Genomic DNA, 18,436 nt, shown 5'->3' with positions numbered 1-18,436 from the left:
CGGCACGCAGTGTAAATCTATGTGCGTGTGACGTATGTGTATGTGGGTGGAAGACAATACATGGCCTTTTTTTGGTCCAATGTGTCAATGTTAAGTAAATTATAGAAAAATATATCAAAAACTGTGGTGGTATTGTTCAGAAAGTGTTGTTTTATATGGACATACAGAGCATTCATGGGTTTAATATTCTATTTTTTCACAATTTTCAGCCAAACCAGAATAAACTCATATGTAGGGTTGCAAAATTATGGGAATTTTCAAAGATGGAAACTTTCCATGGGAATTAATGGGAATTTAAGGGAATTAACAGGAATTTATGGGAATAAACGGGAATAAACTGGGAATTTTCAAATTTGAAGGTTGGCTCTTCATAGGGAACTTGACTAAAACAAACAGATGCCATTCAAATGCACTTGAATATACATGCCATTCCTCAATCACATGCACACAGCACACTGCTTACTGCATGGCTATTGAGACCACACCCCCTACTGGCACTGTGCATGCCTCCATCACATGTACAGAAGCCCAAAGCACAAGACTATTAAAGGCACACATTTGAGCCTGTGGACTAAACAAAGTTAAGTAAGTTTTGATGATATTATGGGGAAATATATTTATTAAATGTTTAAATTGCAAATATCACATACAAATGTATTCATCTAGTAGATAGCAAGCTGATAAGTTAGATGCTAAATAAGCTAGCATAACTTTATTTACCACATAAGTAGGGCAGGGCGGTATGACGGTATATATCGTTACCGCGGAAGAAAATGTCAACCGTAACAGATTTTTTTATTCCGTGTATACCGCTACATGTAAATAAGTAGGCGTGGTTAACTCGCGTGCAACGTGCGTGAGACTGAGACACTGATATTTGTCAAAGAAACATGAAGACAGACTAAGAGGATCCACAAAAGGAATTACGTTTTCAAAATTAACGTGATATTTTCGGGGGGGGAAGGCGCAGAAGTCAACTAGAGCAGTGCAGTACACTGAAAGTTTAGAGAGACGCACATGCTCGCAACGGGGCTTACTTGACAACAAGTTCATATATCAATATTCTAACGGATAGAAATAACCTTAAATAATGTATCTATCCATCTCTTATGTGTACAGTTACTTTCAGAGTGGACGCGCAAGCGGTTGCCGTGGTAATGAATATTTCCAAAATTCCCCAGCTTAACTTCCCATGGAAATTTACCGAAAATTTTCCGCCCCTTTGCAACCCTACTCATATGGCGTGTCTGTCCCAAGCACATTTCACAAATTTTGATTTTGAATAAAAACAAGAAAATGAATTCATTTTCTGTTTATTCAATCATATATTGATATCCCAGATGTCTACTTGTGAGTCTGCTTGACTAAAAGTTCAGGCATAATATTTTTGAAGCAGCCCTTAACTAAAACATTTTGTCCCGAAAATGGATATCATAAGGTGTGACGCCATATTCCTTTTTTTAAACGGGCAATTGTTTGGAGACCTTTGAGTTGTGGGGGTCCTCCGTCTTTCAGGAGGAAGAGCAACACCTCAGAAGGACACTGAAAGTTACAATGCGAGTTTTCTCTCTTCATGTTTTCAAAAAAATCAAGTATATCCGGCACTCCTGCTTCAGTTCCCTTTTGCGCTGTCTTTTGGTGTGACTCATTTTACACAAAAATGTCCAAATGAAATTACTTTTCAGTCAAAATTACCTTCAAAACTATATTGTCATATTGTAGTTAGCATGGTTTTAGCATGTTAGCATAAAAGCACATGTGTGCTTCATTGAAAGCAGCATATTAATATATAACGGTGATTACTGACATGGCTGTTTGATTGCATCTTCCAGCCAATCAGAATCAAGTATTCAGGCATCATTTATAATTTATACCGGCAGTGTGAAAACTAAATATTTGCTGCTTTCTGCATACGCTGTGAAACAGAGCTAAGATGGCCTTAGAGGGCTAGAAAGAAATCAAAAGATTTATGCATGAGTTTGCGTGTGTTCTCTCTCTATTATTATAATGTCTTGTGACTGCCTCCCCATTTATTTTCCATTTAGCACAGAATTATCCTGTCAGAGTCAGTGCTTTGCTGTTGGATTTGCAGAGGTGAGCCAGAATTATGCGAGTGTGTGTGTGTGTGTGTGTGTGTGGTGAAAGGCTAGTTGCGTATGCCTAAGCTTTTCCATGACACACACTTGTTCTGAAACGCTCATAAACACAGCACATCAAACATAGCCCTCTGTTCTCACTCTCATGTGATGTATTGTTCTATCTCTGATATAAGTGGCATCTGTCTTACAGAGCCTTAAATGGAGGAATATACCAGAAAACCATTATTTTTAGAATTAAGATCTGCATCTTTAACGGATATGACTTTTACAGTTTCACTCTCTTTTAGTGTCTTCTACGGGTCACATTCCTACAGGGTTCTTCCTGTTTTGATTTGACAGAATCCCCACGCTGTGAGATCTCCCAGAATCCTCCTGCTCTCTTCCTCTTTCCCAGAGATCTCTGGGGAATGTGCTTATGACTAACTAAAGTCTGTCCTTAGTGACCCCACAGATCTTTCCTTAAGACCTCAGCGTCTGAAATGAGTGTGTCCTGTAGAGTGACACATCGCTGGTTAGTAGGGATGCTCCGATCGATCGGCCGGAGATCGGTATAGGCCGATAATCACATTTTATGACTCGATCGGTACTCACTAACCTGGCCGATCTCACAAACCGATCTCAATTTGATGACGTCAACGCGCTAGGACATACATGATGCGTAGGGACTTAAATGATTTGGCGCCGCAGTCATGTCATCGCCGGTGTGGAATTGCTATGATGTTTCGAAAAACAATGAAAAATTTGCTATTTGCCTTGTATGTTCCAAAGAAATCTCACGTGGAGGAGCATTGTCCAAAACATTTAATACGACGAACCTGATTCAGCACTTAAGAACGAGCCACCGCGAGACGTGTGGTGAATACGAAAAACTGGCAACTGCAAAAAAGGCAACGGTAACTAGTAATGCCACTCACTCAGCCATCCATTACAGACATTCTGAAAAAACACGAACTTTACACACCAGACAGCAAGAAAGCTAAGGCTATAACCGCAAAGATAATGGAATTCGTATGCATTGACAACCAGCTGTTGTCAGTCACCGAAGACATTGGATTTAAACGCCTTATTGCACATCTTGAACCACATCTTTGAACTGCCACTCACAAATATTTTACCGATGTAGCTCTTCCAGAGTTATATCAAATCGTCTACAGCCACATAAACAGTTTACTTCACGAAAATGTGACCGCGGTGAGTTTAACAACTGACATTTGGAGCTCTAGCGTAGCCCCTATGTCCATGCTAAGTTTGACAGCGCAGTGGATAACTGAAGACTTTGAAAAAAGGCAAGTGATTCTCCACTCCCAAGAATTTCCTGGCTCACACACTGCTGAGGCTTTAGTCGCTAAGTACAAAGACATGTTGCAGGCTTGGGACATACCTGAAGAGAAAATGCATGTCGTACTACGTGATAATACAATATAGAAAAGGCAATGAGAGACTGCAACTGACGCAGCGTGCCGTGCATGGCACATACTCTCCGTTTAGTGGTTCACGAGGGAGTCCTATCACAGCCGGCTATCTGTGATGCTGTGGCGATTCGCCGGCGCATTGTTGGGCATTTTAAGCATTCGTCCCAAGCATACTCGCATTTAGGAGATATTCGAAAACAACTTGGCCAGTCTCCTAAAAGGTTGCAGCAGGACGTCGACACACGATGGAATAGTACTTACTATATGCTCAACTCTCTGCTGGAACAAAAACATGCTTTAATGGCATACACAGCTGACATTCTGAATCTCAATGCAACACAGTGGAAATTAATTGAAAATATGGTTTCCATTCTTGCACCTTTGAAGAGTTGACCAAAGAGATTGGCGCATTAAAATCATCCGTGGCAAACGTCATTCCCGAATATCAGTGCCCTGAAGCGTCTCCTTTGAGAGAGAGTCCGACTCGGACCATGGAGTAAAAACATAGAAACAAAGACTTCTCGAAGCTGTTGTAAGAAGGTTCACCAACATTAACAGGGAACCTGTATATGTTGTGGCTACGGTCCTTGATCCTAGGTAAGTCTTAATTAATTGTGTAGATATAATGTATAAATTTCATAGTATGTGACCATCAGTGAAATCCAGGCTAAAATTTCAATCTAATGAGATCGCATGAGATAATCATTTTTTAAAATACATTTCCCTATTTTAATCTTTGAAATGGTCTTATTGTCAATATTAAAGATATCAAGGTTATATTTTCACAGAATGTTTTGAATATAGGATGATTTTATGTAGAAAACAGGCTTTACACAGGCAGGGTTACATATACTTATTGTAAATGTCAAGTTAAAACAAAAAAAGACTTTGAGTGTGACAAATGTGTTGTGTGTGAAAGTATTAAATTAAATAGTATAGTATAATTTTAGGCTAATATAATTGAATTTTTTTTCAAATCTTTCTCAAAACAAGGTACAAGGATAGATCTTCTGATAATCAAATCAAACCAGAGGCACACAGACTGCTCGCTGAAGCACTGGATGTACGAGTGAGGCGGAGACATAGCTCTGATGAGAAGATGGGAGAATCTGTGGCCACACCAAAAGCTCTTCCATCTAGTTCTTTGCAGCAGTGATGCTTACCGCGAAAGTGATTCGGCAGCACCTGAGATAAATCTCTCTGAGCCTGTTATCCCAAGATCTGCAGAACCCCTAGTGTTTTGGGAGAGGAATAAAGGCCAGCTTTGGCAGAGGCAACACGAGTCTACCTTAGTGCTCCATCGACGAGTGTTGATAGTGAGCGGCTATTCAGTACAGCCGCACACGTTTTGGCTGAAAAGAGGAATAGACTGTCTTCCCAAAATGCAGAAAAACGAATATAAAAAAAAATAAAATAATAATAATTAAAAAACTAAAAAAGCAGGTTGACAATCACTTAATTATATTACTGTTAGTTTTTTTTTTTTTTTTTTTTTTTGTATCAGACTACTCCATTTTGTTCTTTTTGGAGTTTAAATTATTCTATTTATTTTTTCCCCTATGGTCTTATATTGGACAATGTTTAATTAAACCATTTGAGTTAAATCTTATCCATTTTGGAGTTTTAATGTTTCTATTTTGCTTTGTTCTCTCTCTAACATTGGAGAATGTTTAATTAAACCTAATGAGTTGCATCAAACTATTTCAATTTGTTCTTTTAGGAGTTTAAATGTTGTTGATTTTTTAAATTAATTTTGTCCTGAAATAGTCAGACTTGTTTAAGGCATACATCAGACTTCTCCATTTTAGGAGATTAAATGTTTATTTTGTCCTCCACAGTTTACTATTGGACAATGTTTAAATAAACCTTGTGGGCTGCATCACACTGCTCCATTTTGTTTGTATTTATCTTTGTCTTATATTAAGTAAATTAAGCATCGGTATCGGACGATCACCATGACAAGAAATTGGTACTCGGTATCGGCTGCAAAAATCCTGATCGGAGCATCCCTACTGGTTAGCCACTAATATAAAATGGAAGCTGTCAGCGGCCAACTATCCTGCACAATCCTTCACTAGGAAGACAGGCTTAGAGAGAAGAGAGAAGGGAATAAACTGGACACATGATAAAACTCCTGAAAGATGCTATGGTACAATTTCAGGCCTCAACTCTTATTGTATTGAAATGGTTTTGCACTGCATCAGGGGAACTGCATTTTGCTGGTTTGTTTAATCCTACAATTAAATCCTTCAGGCAAGATATGAAAAGTTTACATGTTCCACCTTTTAAAGCTTTTGAAAGTCTGCACTTATTTGGTATAAAATACATTTAATATTGTGAATATTATGCAAATTTAAATGACTGTTTTCTATTTTAAGAATTTTTAATAGAAAATGATTCCTCTGATGGCAAAGCTGAATTTTCTGCAGCTATTACTCCAGTCTTCAGTGTCACATGATCCTTTATAATGCTGATTTGGTGCTCAAGAAATATTTATTATCATAATATGCTGAAAACGGATGTGCTGCTTAATATTCATCTAGGAAAAGTGATAGATTTTTTAGAGTGAAATAACATCAACCTTTTAAATGGTACTTTAAATCACTAGTGATACAGTGGCAGTGGGTCTCCAGAGGCAGAGCTGAAGAACTCGTAAGCTAAATTAATTGAATTATCATAATGTAAATACACAGAACATCGGTCGTGAGAATACTTGGCAAGTACCTTGTTTTAGAACGACAAATTATAGAAAACGTCAGCATACAATATTTACTTTCACTCGCTGCCTCATACAGCAGTACATGACGGCTCATTTAGTATGACTCATGTACTTTCAAAAGTACATGATTACTTAAGTTAGCTCACAGTATTACAAATTCACCTATGATCAACCACCACAAAAATGTCACTGCAGAAACACACTGATACACAGATATATATTTGAAAACATAAAAAAAAAAAAAAAGCCTGTTCATAATAATACTGAAACAAAAGGCCTAACATACTGAAGAAACCCCAAATGTATATTGTGTTTGCAATAACCTCATCACAGATTTTCAGGAAATGGCATAAGCTACAACATTCCTTTGGTAAACTCATTTACTTCAGTATCTGAAGTATTTTGCTAGATATTTGGCCTGAGTCTTGAACATGACATTACTGCATCATGTGACTGGAGCAGATGTCCATGTTTAAGTGGGACAGAGACTGGGTGTATTATGGAAAGGCACAGAGCGACAGCTTCAGAATTTCCTTCCCAATTATTGTGCTGCATATTATTGAATAAGGACATACAGTGGAATCATTTACCTTACTTCAGCGCTCCTGACACAGTAGCTACCAAAGAAAAATAAAAGTTGCATTTTGTGTTTGGAAGGATCGCTCTTCTTTAGCATGTTGTCATGTGAGGTTATCCATTCTAAGTTTTAATATATTACTGAATCAGAATTACTTTTATCTAAACTGATGTGTATAATTTCAACCAGCATTGTTTCGACATGTACCATGGTAATACTATGATATTCTGGACGATTTTACCATAAAAAAAACATCCATCATACTGAATGATTACCATGCACACTACCATTCAAAAGTCTGAGGTTTTTAATATTTTTTTTGTGAAAGAAGTCTCTTATGCTCCCCAAGGCTGCATTTATTTGAACAAAAACAGTAAAAGCAGTAATATTGTGAAATATTTTTACAATCTCAATAGAAATGTTCTATTTTAATATATTTTAAAAAATTGTTTATTCCTGAGATGGTAATTTTACTTTAAGTCTTCAATGTCACCAAGTGCAAAACCTATGGTAATACCATGGTGCTTTTTTGTTAGCTTCTTAATGACAATTCCATTCAACTCATTCTCTCTCCAATTCACACAGTCACCCACAAACACACCCCATACACAAAAGAAATATATTTTCTGGATATGTTTTGGAATATATGCAAATATTTGAAATTGGCCCAATAAATATATTTCATACTTATATTTCATATATTTTGGTTATATTTCAGAATATATTTCAATGTATTTTTTTCTGTACGGGTCCCCAAAAGTGTCAAAAATATATGTGGCATATATTCCAAATACATTGAAATATATTCTGAAATATAACAAAAATATATGAAATATAAGTATGAAATATATTTATTGGGCCAATTTCAAATATTTGCATATATTCCAAAACATATCCAGAAAATATATTTCAAATATAATTCTTTTGTGTATGGGACTCAATCCACTAAGACTAAACCCAAAACACGGCGAGATGAGTTCATCCATCAACACACTTAAAGCAGCAGGTGAAGAGCATCACAAGATACTGCCCAGATCAAATAGGGAGCACTGCATTCTGACAACTAAATTGCACTTTACAGTAAGTTTGGACATATTGCTCCTAAGCCACATGTCCTCTTTTGAAACTTGCTGGCACACATTTCTAATCTTGTTTTGGTGGTTGGCCCTGACATAAAGCTTTTCTTAACAGAGGAGAGTTCTGAACCCCTGGCCTGGTTTAGAGTTCCCTGAATCATTTATTGCGAGTTGCAGCAATTGAAAATAAAAGGCACATGAACTAGAGTGGGGGCCAAGGGGCATCAGATGCTCTATGTACATAGAGGCCTTTAGTGAGTAGTTTCACCTTTTTCACAGACTTTAAAATGCAGGTCAAAGAAACCAAACATGCTGCAATTCAGCTGGTTGTACATGCAAAACACTGTTTTTTTTTTTTGTGAATGATAAAAGGGTGTGAAACTGACATGTACAAATCAAACCATTTATATTATAAATATCCATTTTAAGCCTGATTGGGCTGATCAAAATGGTATGTGAACTACAGGGGGTGTTTAATAAGCTCTTAAATCTATTTTCTCATAGTCAGCTCTTGAAAAAAAATCTGCTGGGGACTAGAAAAACTCTGCATGAGTGTTATTGTGAGAACAGATGCCCATTTCATTCTCCTACTGGACATTTTGAGTTCATTTGACATGGTTATTCCTCACTTTCCTCTGGGCCCTGGTGCATCTACCAACCCAGAAAACGTGAAAAGTGAAAACCCAGTAACTTAGTTTTGCTAAGCCTTTCTCTGCAAGCATGTCAAAAAATAAGCCGATCAGATTTCCCTCCCCTTCTGACGTAGGAACGGGGTCTTATTATAATATTACCGCCCCTTAATCTGCATGTTTCCACCCACGGCGCAGCCATTTGGTTTTTGCAAGCGACAACAGTGTAGCCAGTTCTAACTCAATGACAAAAGTTCTAGCAAATCATGCAAACTGTTCTGTCGTTGGATGCACAGATGAGCACAGGACACTGTTTGACCAAAAAATGTCAACTCTGTCTTATAAAGACCTCAGGGAACTGTGTACACTTGAGTAAAAGTTAAACATGACGGTACATGCAAGTCGATGAAATTAATCAATGTAACTCCACAACAACTACATCAATGTATCCACTAACCATAAACGCCCAGGTGCGTCTAAAAGTTGCGATCTCTTCCAGAGTCTCTCCATAAAGCTGCACTCCGCTACTGGTTATTTCTGAGATTTTGGATGAATAAAATCCACGTGTTTTGTTATTGCCGGAGTTTCCGAAGCTCCTGTGAAGGATCGGCTGTCTTCTGAATGGGAGCTGGGAGCAGCAGCTCATTTGCATTTAAAGGGACACACACAAAAACGGCATATTTTGCTCATACCCAAAAAGGGGCAAATTTGACAAGCTATAATAAATCATCTGGGGGGTATTTTGAGCTGAAATTTTCACATTCTGGGGACACCATAGATTTATATTTCATCTTATGAAAAGGGGCATAATATGTCACCTTTAACATAGCTACTATTCAGCAAAGATTCATTAAATTGATCCAATGTGACATTGCTTTTACATTGTTACAAAAGAAATTCAACTTTTGAATGGTAGAGGATGTTGGGTTTTGGATGCTGGTGCATTGGTTTCTGGGGTCCCAAACAACATTGGAACCCACTGACAGCCCCAAATACAGAGACACTTGTATATCTTCTTTTTGTGTTCCACAGAAGAAATGCATACATGAGGGTGAGTAAATGATGAAATTGCAAACTCTCCTTCCAGCTTAACTAGCACTTTCTTGATCAATAAACATCACTAAATGATGACCATGCTGATCAACTGCTTCATCAGTTTTGCTGGTTAAAAGCTTGACTACTCATTAAATATAGCGAGACCAAAGTGAAATACTGTATGATCAACACGGCTGCACTAGAGACTTTGTGCATCTCAAGGCCAAATCAGCAGTATTCATCAGGGAGCTAATTATGAGATTGATCTTCATCATTAATATCTGTATCATCATAATTACTGTACCTTTGCACAATTTAATTATTCCTTTGTCTCTAAGGGTGAGTGAAAAGTGATCTATGAACACAGTATGATGGGGCGAGGTACTGCCTTTTTATTAGAAACTTTATTAGAAATGTACACATGCATGCACATACACATATCCATTTCTGGTATCTAAGAACTCTAACAGAACATGTTTTGGAAAAGACATGGAAAATCGCTCCTGGCACTGCATATCTATAGCTATTTGGCGTCCTCTTTATATGCAAAAGTAATCTTTTATGTGCATAGCATCTGGTACGCAAAATTTACCCGTTGGGTAGAATTGGCTGGGTATGTATATTTCGTATCATATGCATGCAAAAAGTGCACATTTTATGTATGCTAAAAAATGCTTATTGGATGCACATAAAAGGTCATTTATGCGTATAAAGATCATGCAAAGCTCGATCGGTCACATTCTCTGCTCCCTTTCTGTATACAGTTCATTCCAGTTAATATAATTTAGTCATCATGCTGATAAGATTATGTGTAGTCTTAATTTTCTAATGGCTAAAGAGCATTAATATAATTCATAATTTTATCTGTAGGCCTATAGCCAGAATATGATGTGTAGTTTCCCAAAAAACTAAAAAATATATATATGTTGCCTATTCCTATTGTAGAAGTTTGAGTGGAATTTTATTTACTGAATGAGATTGATAGGTATTGGAAGCACAGTTGTTTTAGAACTACAGAATAGCACGTATTGACCTTACATTTTCCCAAAAGATGTTAAGACGTCCTGTGTTGTATTACTAGAAATAAATTGTAGCTGTTAAATATATTTCCATGTATCACTCTTCACAGTTCCTGGTAGTTCAAATGCTTTATAGCTTTAAATGGCTGATTCAGGTGTTTAAAAAACAAAAAGTGCTTCACTCTGGGTCTTAAAAAAAATGTCCTGCTTTTATTCACTCGCACAATCACATCCCTTATATTTCAGATATGCTGTGTTCTAGACTGTGAACATACCACAAGTGGTAGAATGACTTAGAACATTTAAGTAGCTTTTATAAACGTGCCTTAGAAAAAAAACATTACTGGTGTGCATCTTCTTGAGACAAAACAATGGCACTGACATCTTTAAAGATATGCCAGTGCAAGTTGCTTTTAGTTAAGACAGCTTAAACATTTTAATCGGGGACTAGCTAAAGCCTAGTCTGAAATCAGGCATTTGTCTTCAAGATAAAACACTGTTATTTTACTCATTGTTTATATGGGTGATACACATTTAAGGGGTCTTAGTATATAGCAATTGTGTTTGTTCTTTATTTTCATAAGAACTTGAAAAAAACGTGTATCAGATAATATTCTGTATTAAAAAAAACGAATTAATTGAAATCAAATCGAATCTCATTGTGAATCAAATCAAATCGTTCTATATTTGCAAACATAGTTCCTGAATCGAAACGAAAACCTATGAATCGTGACTCAAATCGATTATCTGTCTACCCAAAGATTCACACCCCATACCTTATGCACAAATTCATGCACACAGTCACAAGCGTACAAACACAAAGGGAGAGAGAATGTGATCTCAGACAGTTGCTCAATATGGGGAGTGATTTTTGAAACAGTCACTGTGTTAGTGCCACTTAAACGGTTCCAAGAATCTCAAATCCACCATGAAGCCCAGATTCATACTTCAACTCCCTGATAAATCCCTCGACTGACACAATCCAGCACATTCAGAGTGTCTGCGTGTGAGCAGCATCATGCGTAAAAGGGAAATACTTCAGTTATCATTGGTCTCATCTCCTAAATCAACATTGCTGTGTTGTTGAGAGAATAACCAAGTGAGCATCTATCTTTCCGTCTACATTACTAATACAATTTGCTCATTTTATTGCTCATTCATTGAAAGAGATAATTGGAATAAGCAGGATTCCTTCAGTACTCATATGTCAAACACAAACTCCCACACTCCCGTTGCTCACTCTGTCCTTCAACTTCGTGTCTCCATTAGCAGTAGAAAAGAGTCGTTCAAGCCCTTAAATGGCTCGCATTCATTCCAGCGTTCCGTAACAAACACAAATCCCCACAAGAACTCCAGCCACCAGCCCTGGATTTCAACCTCACAAATAAATGACAATTACACAGCATGGCGTGTTTTGCTTGGGCTGGTTCCTGTCTAATGGATCCTGCTGTATAAATAATGACTGTGTTTTGGACGACGCCTCCAGGGTCTTGTGGAATAGGGCAAGGATGAATAAACACAGAAAGCTATGAGAGACTTTACCTAAGGGACCGAGGTTGGCAAGGCGGGCTGCTGTCAATCACCTACGTAAACACATAAAGGTAAAAATATATGCATGCAAGCACACCCAAAACAGATTACACAAACTACCTGTCACACATCAGCATACACACAAAGCCTACACATTCTCACACGTACTCTATTCGTGCCATTTTAGGTCTCGTGTGACGCCAGTTTCTTGGACCGTGGAACATTCCACAGATGCCCATGGCCAAGGATGTAAGCCGGAGTGATGTCATTGCTTTCAATAGGGCGTGGCAGTGAGCTGGCATAGTGATTTAGGATGTGGTGTTTGAAAAGCATGGTGCTATATGAATGCTTTTAATCAGAACTGTGTATACAAGCAAGAACAAACATGGAGAAGGAAGAAAGCATCTGTAGAAGAAACATGCTGGAACCGGTTTGTAAGCAGCTAAAAATAAAAGAAGCATGCACACTGGCCACTCATGGAGAGATGTGTGCAGTGCACAGAACAATAATAAAAAAAATGCTACAGTTCAATAGGTTTTTATTAAAAGATATACCTTTATTCAGCAAGGACCCATTCAATTGATCAAAATTGACAAAAACAATTCTAATTCAAATAAATACTGTTACTTTTGAACTTTCATCAAAGAATAAAAAAAAAAGTGAATCAGGGTTTTCACAGAAATATTAAGCAGCAAAACCGTTGTCAACATGGACGGTTGCACTTTATTTTACGTCCACCTACAGTGTACTTACCTAAGAAAGTACTGGGTAATATAAGGTAACTACAGTAGGTTATGGTTAAGTTTAGGGTTAGTACCTAGTTATTACCCAGTTAATGCAGTTACTATACATGGAATGTACATGGGGAGCATTACTGTAAAATAACGTGCTACCACATAGACAATAAAAAAAAATGGTTCTTGAGCACCAAATTAGCATATTAGAAAGATGTCTGATGGATCAAGTGACATTGATGAGTAATGGCTGGTAATAAAAAAAATAAAAAATAAAAACCCAGCTTTGCCATCACATGAATAATTTACATTTATATATGTGTGTGTGTATATATATATATATATATATATATATATATATATTCAAATAGAAAACAGTTATTTAACATTTTAATTATATTTAACAATATTACTGTTTTTGATGTTTTTGATCTAACAAATGCAGCCTTGATATAAAAAAAAAAAAAAAAAAAAACATTAAAACATCTTAACAACCTCAATCTTTTGAATGGAAGTGCAACTGAACATTGTCATACTCTGCAAACGTTTCTGACACTATGGTAATATGTTCTGAGTGGTTGACACGGTGTTGCTATGTGGTTGATAAGGTGTTCTGAGTGGTTGATAGTTGCTGGCTAGGTTGCTAGGCCATTCTGAATGGATACAGGTGGTTACTTACTGACTGAAGTCAAAAGTGCCCATTCCCATTAGTGTGAAATTGATATGACTTGAGTTCCTACTTTTTCACTGTAAGTCTACACAATTTGTTGTACAGTATACAGTACAGTATGAGCTGCGGTGCTCACATGAGAGATGCAGGTTTGAAACAAGCCTGATCCCATTCCCGCTGTCTTCCACCCCATAACTTCTGGTCTGCTCTCTATGGTCTCTATAATAAGAACTTGCAAAAATACCCCAAAATAAATAAATAAGAAACAGTCAATACAGTGTTTAATGCGAAACTAACTGAAATCTTGTGATGCATAAAATAGAATGACTTTTTGCCGATTTCAGTTTATTTGCATGCTTAATTGCTTTGTTACAGACAATTTATGTGGAAATTCCCACAGAATTTCCCATACTGACTGCCTGACCTTAATAAGCATGGCAAATAATGGGAACAATCCCATAGGAACTTTTTTTTTTCTTTTTTTTTATCTCTGCTCTTCTTTTTATTTTCCTTGAGTAAAAATAAACCTGAATGGAAAGTTATTGAAACCTGTCATAAAAGTTACATGATGTAAGAGGTTGACTATTTCAGTCCAAACAAAATCATACCTGTGTATATTATTGTTAACTCAAAAACAACATCACCAACAACAAAATATATGTAAAACATCTTACCTTCCTTGTACGAAGCTTGACAAGGGAACTTTCAGCTTTTGGGACAATCTCAGGTTCTTTGGCTGTATTTGTATTTTGATTTCTCTGAAGTTCCTCATAGATTCCCTCAGGTTGAGGATCTCCTCTAGTTGTCTCCTTTAGCCTTGAGTTTTGATCCTCTGAGTTTGTCAAATTCTCACATTTATTGGTGTTTGAGTCTGTACATGTTAACTGTTCTGGCTTCTCTGCCAATATCTGAGCAGAAGCATCATCTACAGATTCAGGAAAGGACCCCTCATGGATGGTCTGGAGTTTTGAGGAGCAATCATGCCATGTCTCCATTGTGTCAGTTTTTCCAGATGGTTCCAGTTGAAAAGTTTCACAAGCAGGTGTTTTAAAACTTCCAACCTTTAACACCACATGATCAGAACATTTAAAAATGCCATCACCCTGATGTTCATTGTCTTGTAGACTTTGTGTCACTATGTGATGTTTGCACACTAGACTTGCTTTATTAGCATCTAAGCTAGCTTCTGGAATGTGATGAGTTTCTTGAGAAGTTGATGATGATAAAAAGTTTGGGATCGTAGTTTCATCTGTGCATGAGCATTCAACTTTGCCAGATGTTAAAATAGTCTGTTCAGACATTTCACAACATTGTCCTTCCACAATAATGTGTGGGTCAGCAGATTTCTGTTGTGAGTCAGAGATGGGAGGTTTATTAGTTATGTCTGTAATTCCGCTTGTGACACTCATGTGTTCAAGTAACATCTGACTACTCACAGTGACCTTCACTAATGATTCTGTGTTTTCTACAGAAGTTCCACTTTTGGTAGAAGTCAGCTCAGAACAGTCAACTTTGACAGAATTGTTTAAGGAGATACGGTCCTCCAACTCAGATGATAAATCATTCGTTCCCTCTGTTTGAGCCAATAATGTGGTGGTAGGCACAGAATGTGTCAGGCTATGGGGAGAAGATACTTTATCCTTGTTTAGTTCCTTATTATCTGGATCTCCATTGTGAGCTTGCGAATTTCCCGAAGCAGAACACTGCAATTCATCTTGATCTGCCACGTTGTCTGAAGGTAGCCTGCTATCTTGGTCACTCTTGTGCCGTGCTGTCTCATTGACAGTATCTCCAGGCATCAATGTTCGGCCCTTTGAACCATCGCAGTTAGGTTGAGATCCACCCTGAAACGTATGCACTATCTTCTCCATCCTTTTCATTCCATCTCCACTGCCATTTTCAGGGCAGGATAAAGTCCAAGGCTGGTGATGACCACACTCGGGCATCGAGGCACACCTACCACGCTGGTACCGCACATGGCAGCAGACCAAGTCTAGGTCATCATAGCTGTACTGTAATCCTGTGCGTGGGGTCACATGATCCTCCCAGCTTCTCTTATGAACGGCAACAGGCATGGCGAGATCCCTCTGCTAGCCCATAGAGCCTTATTATTACAACCCACGGAAAGCACAAAACCAGATACAGGTCCTTCTGCAGAGAAAGAGATAATTTCTTACTTCATTGTCAAACACTTACAAGTAATCACACAATCTTTATATGTGAGAGAAATGAAAATGCCACGTGTAATGAATGCTATTGACATTGAATCTCAAGTGCTCTTAAACTTGTTTAGTCTGAAAAGTCTGTTCTATGTTACACTGAAAAGCGCATTAACAACTTAATATGCCACAAACCTTGTGAACATTATAAATATTATAGATTTATTTTTTTAACAATCAAGTGTACACTGACCAACATCGAAGTGTTCATAGCTTTTGACTTATTTTGGATACAGAGATATTATATATATATATATATATATATATATATTCAAAAGATTTCAAAAACTTCTGCATGAATCATAAAAAAAAAAAAAAAGACAAATCACATTTACCCTTGCGCCAAGCGTTGAGTCAGCCAAGCATTTCAGCAGACCCTCCACCCACTCAAAAGTACAGTAATACTTCTCTACATTTTGCACAAGTCATTCTTCAGTGATTAGCCATCAATGACTGACTTCTTTTAAACATTAGACCAGAAGGAAAGTCTCAAGATGGAAAGAAGTGCAGTAATAAAAGACCGCTGGGGGAAAACCACACAGCATGGTGAAATGGCAGAAGCTCTTGTAGTCCCTTAGGTCTGATAGATCTTCATGACGTCTATGTGAAGTCAGCGGTTAGCGGCGAGCGTTCAGAGAAGGTCCTAACCAGGACATTCCTCTCACATCTGGCTAGAAGTTACTCCCTCTGTGGAACATCTGGTCATGAAGTCCAGCCTGACAGAGCTCGGTTTCCTTTGCCAAGCGCTTTCGTGAATTATAAAATTTCGATACAGACAGTTATCTTCATAAAGAAAGATAATCCTTAGCTGCTCACGTCACTGACATCCTGAACTTACTTTGTGCATGTTTGGTAATGTCTAAGTCTCAGTATTAGTCGGTAGTCCCTGCTAGAATAACTGAATATTCGAATTTGTATATAAACAACAAAAACGTGAAGGTAAGCCAGCGCAGTGGATATTTTTAAAGAGACTGATAAGCAGACGCACAGTCTAAATATTAGTACCTGAACGATTCTCCTCTTGTCCTCCTTTTCCTCTGGCCTTGTGAGCGTGTCACCCCGTGTTGGTACCGTTCGTCTGTGGCGATGGAGCGGTCAGTTACCCGCTCTCCCCATCGTGTGGTGAGCTCACCCTCTGACACAGCTAGCTCTGTTCTCAAGCCAGCCAGGACGTCAAGGTCATGTGTCTCCAGGGGTCAACAACTTCTCTGTGGTCCAAACAATTCCTGCTTTGAAGAGGTCTAAAGAGAAATACAGGAAAATACACTGTATTAAATATTTCTCCAAGGTGATATATAGATATGAATCCAAGTTTGAAGCCTCTAGACTAGTACTTCAGTTCTGTTGATATATCAAATGTTCAGCTGTCAGAACGGCAACGCTCCTTTGCAATAAGCATCCCTAATTGGTTCTGCAACCAATTTGTGTTATTCCTTCAATAAAGCGGTTGGAAAGATGATGCAAGAACTCCACAAGAGGGAGGAGGAAGCCATTCGCTTTGACCAATCTCTCCCCAGACGTCTGGGGCGATCACTGATCTTGGTCAGTTCCTGTTGAAGCCTTTTCTCCCTGTTAGACACAAGGAGGAGGAGAAGAAAACAGAGACACGTGGAGCTTGAAACGTGGAGAGCATGTTGTCATCTTGACGGTATTAGAAGTTTTTGCTTAAGATGACTGTTCTTTTTGTTTTTGACAGTCTCAAGTCACTGTTTCTCTTTCCCTCTCTCCTCCTCCATCTCTTGCTTTCTCAAATTCTCTTTTTAGAAACCAGCCTCTTCATATCCTCTGTAATGTGCAGTTCTTCTGGAAACTGACAGTTGTATACTTTTCTCACTCTCTCTCTCTCTCTCTCTCTCTCTCTCTCTCTCTCTCTCTCTCTCTCTCTCTCTCTCTCTCTCTCTCTCTCTCTCTCTCTCTCTCTCTCTATTTCCGTGCTGTTCATAACATTTAATTCTTCCTATAAAATCGGCATGCCACATTCCCTTTTCTCTCACAGACATTCTCACACAGACACACACACTCTTTCCACGCCTCTCTCTGTGTGTGTATCAGTGTCTTAGCTGGGAAAAGCACTCTCCGGTTTTGATTAGAAGCAGACAGGGTGCTGTGTAAAGGTTTGAGTCAGAGGGCCAAGTCAGATTGCAGTAATGCTTTGGCACTCATTTCTGATAACTAACACAACAACTCAAGCATTCTTCTTATGCTTGCAAGCAACTCAACTAACCACCCTTTACACAAGCATTGTTACAGTATAGCTAAAAGTCCAATGCACATAAAGGTAGTAAATGATTAGTAAACATTTATAAACATTTACAAATAATGAATAGTTTCAACTTTAGATCGAATACTGCAAAAAAAACATATATATATATATATATATATATATATATATAAATAATTAATACATTGTTTGTAATGATGTGTAAATATAGGGTGAATCCAGGTCATTTGAGACACTCTTTTGCAATTGAGATGACTGTCCATAAAGGTACTAAATGAAATAATGAATAGGTTCAAGATTGGGTTCTGCAAAAACATGAACAAATTAATGGTTTGTAAAAACAACAAATAAACAATGTATTACCTTTACAGACTGTGGTTATGAGTTAATGAATAATATGTTAACATGAATAGTGTGTAAAGTGCTTAAAATTCAGCATTTGTAAAATGTCTGTTAAGCATTATATAATGTTTGTTAACAATTTATTAATTTAAGC

The 18,436-nt window shown here is 37.7% G+C and overlaps 1 protein-coding gene across 1 annotated transcript in view; it reads right to left on the bottom strand.

The window, feature by feature from the left end:
- The window catches only part of dlc1 (DLC1 Rho GTPase activating protein), a 134,095-nt gene extending 116,842 nt beyond the window's left edge, over positions 1 to 17,253 (bottom strand). Inside the window, exons 1-3 of the mRNA XM_084402152.1 lie at positions 17,054 to 17,253; positions 16,725 to 16,960; positions 14,175 to 15,651 (exon numbers count right to left, since the gene is read on the bottom strand). Of these exons, the coding sequence (XP_084258278.1) occupies positions 14,175 to 15,575 (1,401 nt within the window). The 5' untranslated portion in view covers positions 15,576 to 15,651; positions 16,725 to 16,960; positions 17,054 to 17,253. The remainder of the gene's footprint in view (positions 1 to 14,174; positions 15,652 to 16,724; positions 16,961 to 17,053) is intronic.
- Positions 17,254 to 18,436: the final 1,183 nt, after the last annotated feature.

Source organism: Rutilus rutilus (genome assembly GCF_951802725.1).
Source record: "Rutilus rutilus genome assembly, chromosome: 2".
In the NCBI taxonomy this organism is placed as follows: Eukaryota; Metazoa; Chordata; class Actinopteri; order Cypriniformes; family Leuciscidae; genus Rutilus; species Rutilus rutilus.
Note: the sequence above shows the minus strand (reverse complement) of the source record. Positions and strands in the feature narration are given on the sequence as shown.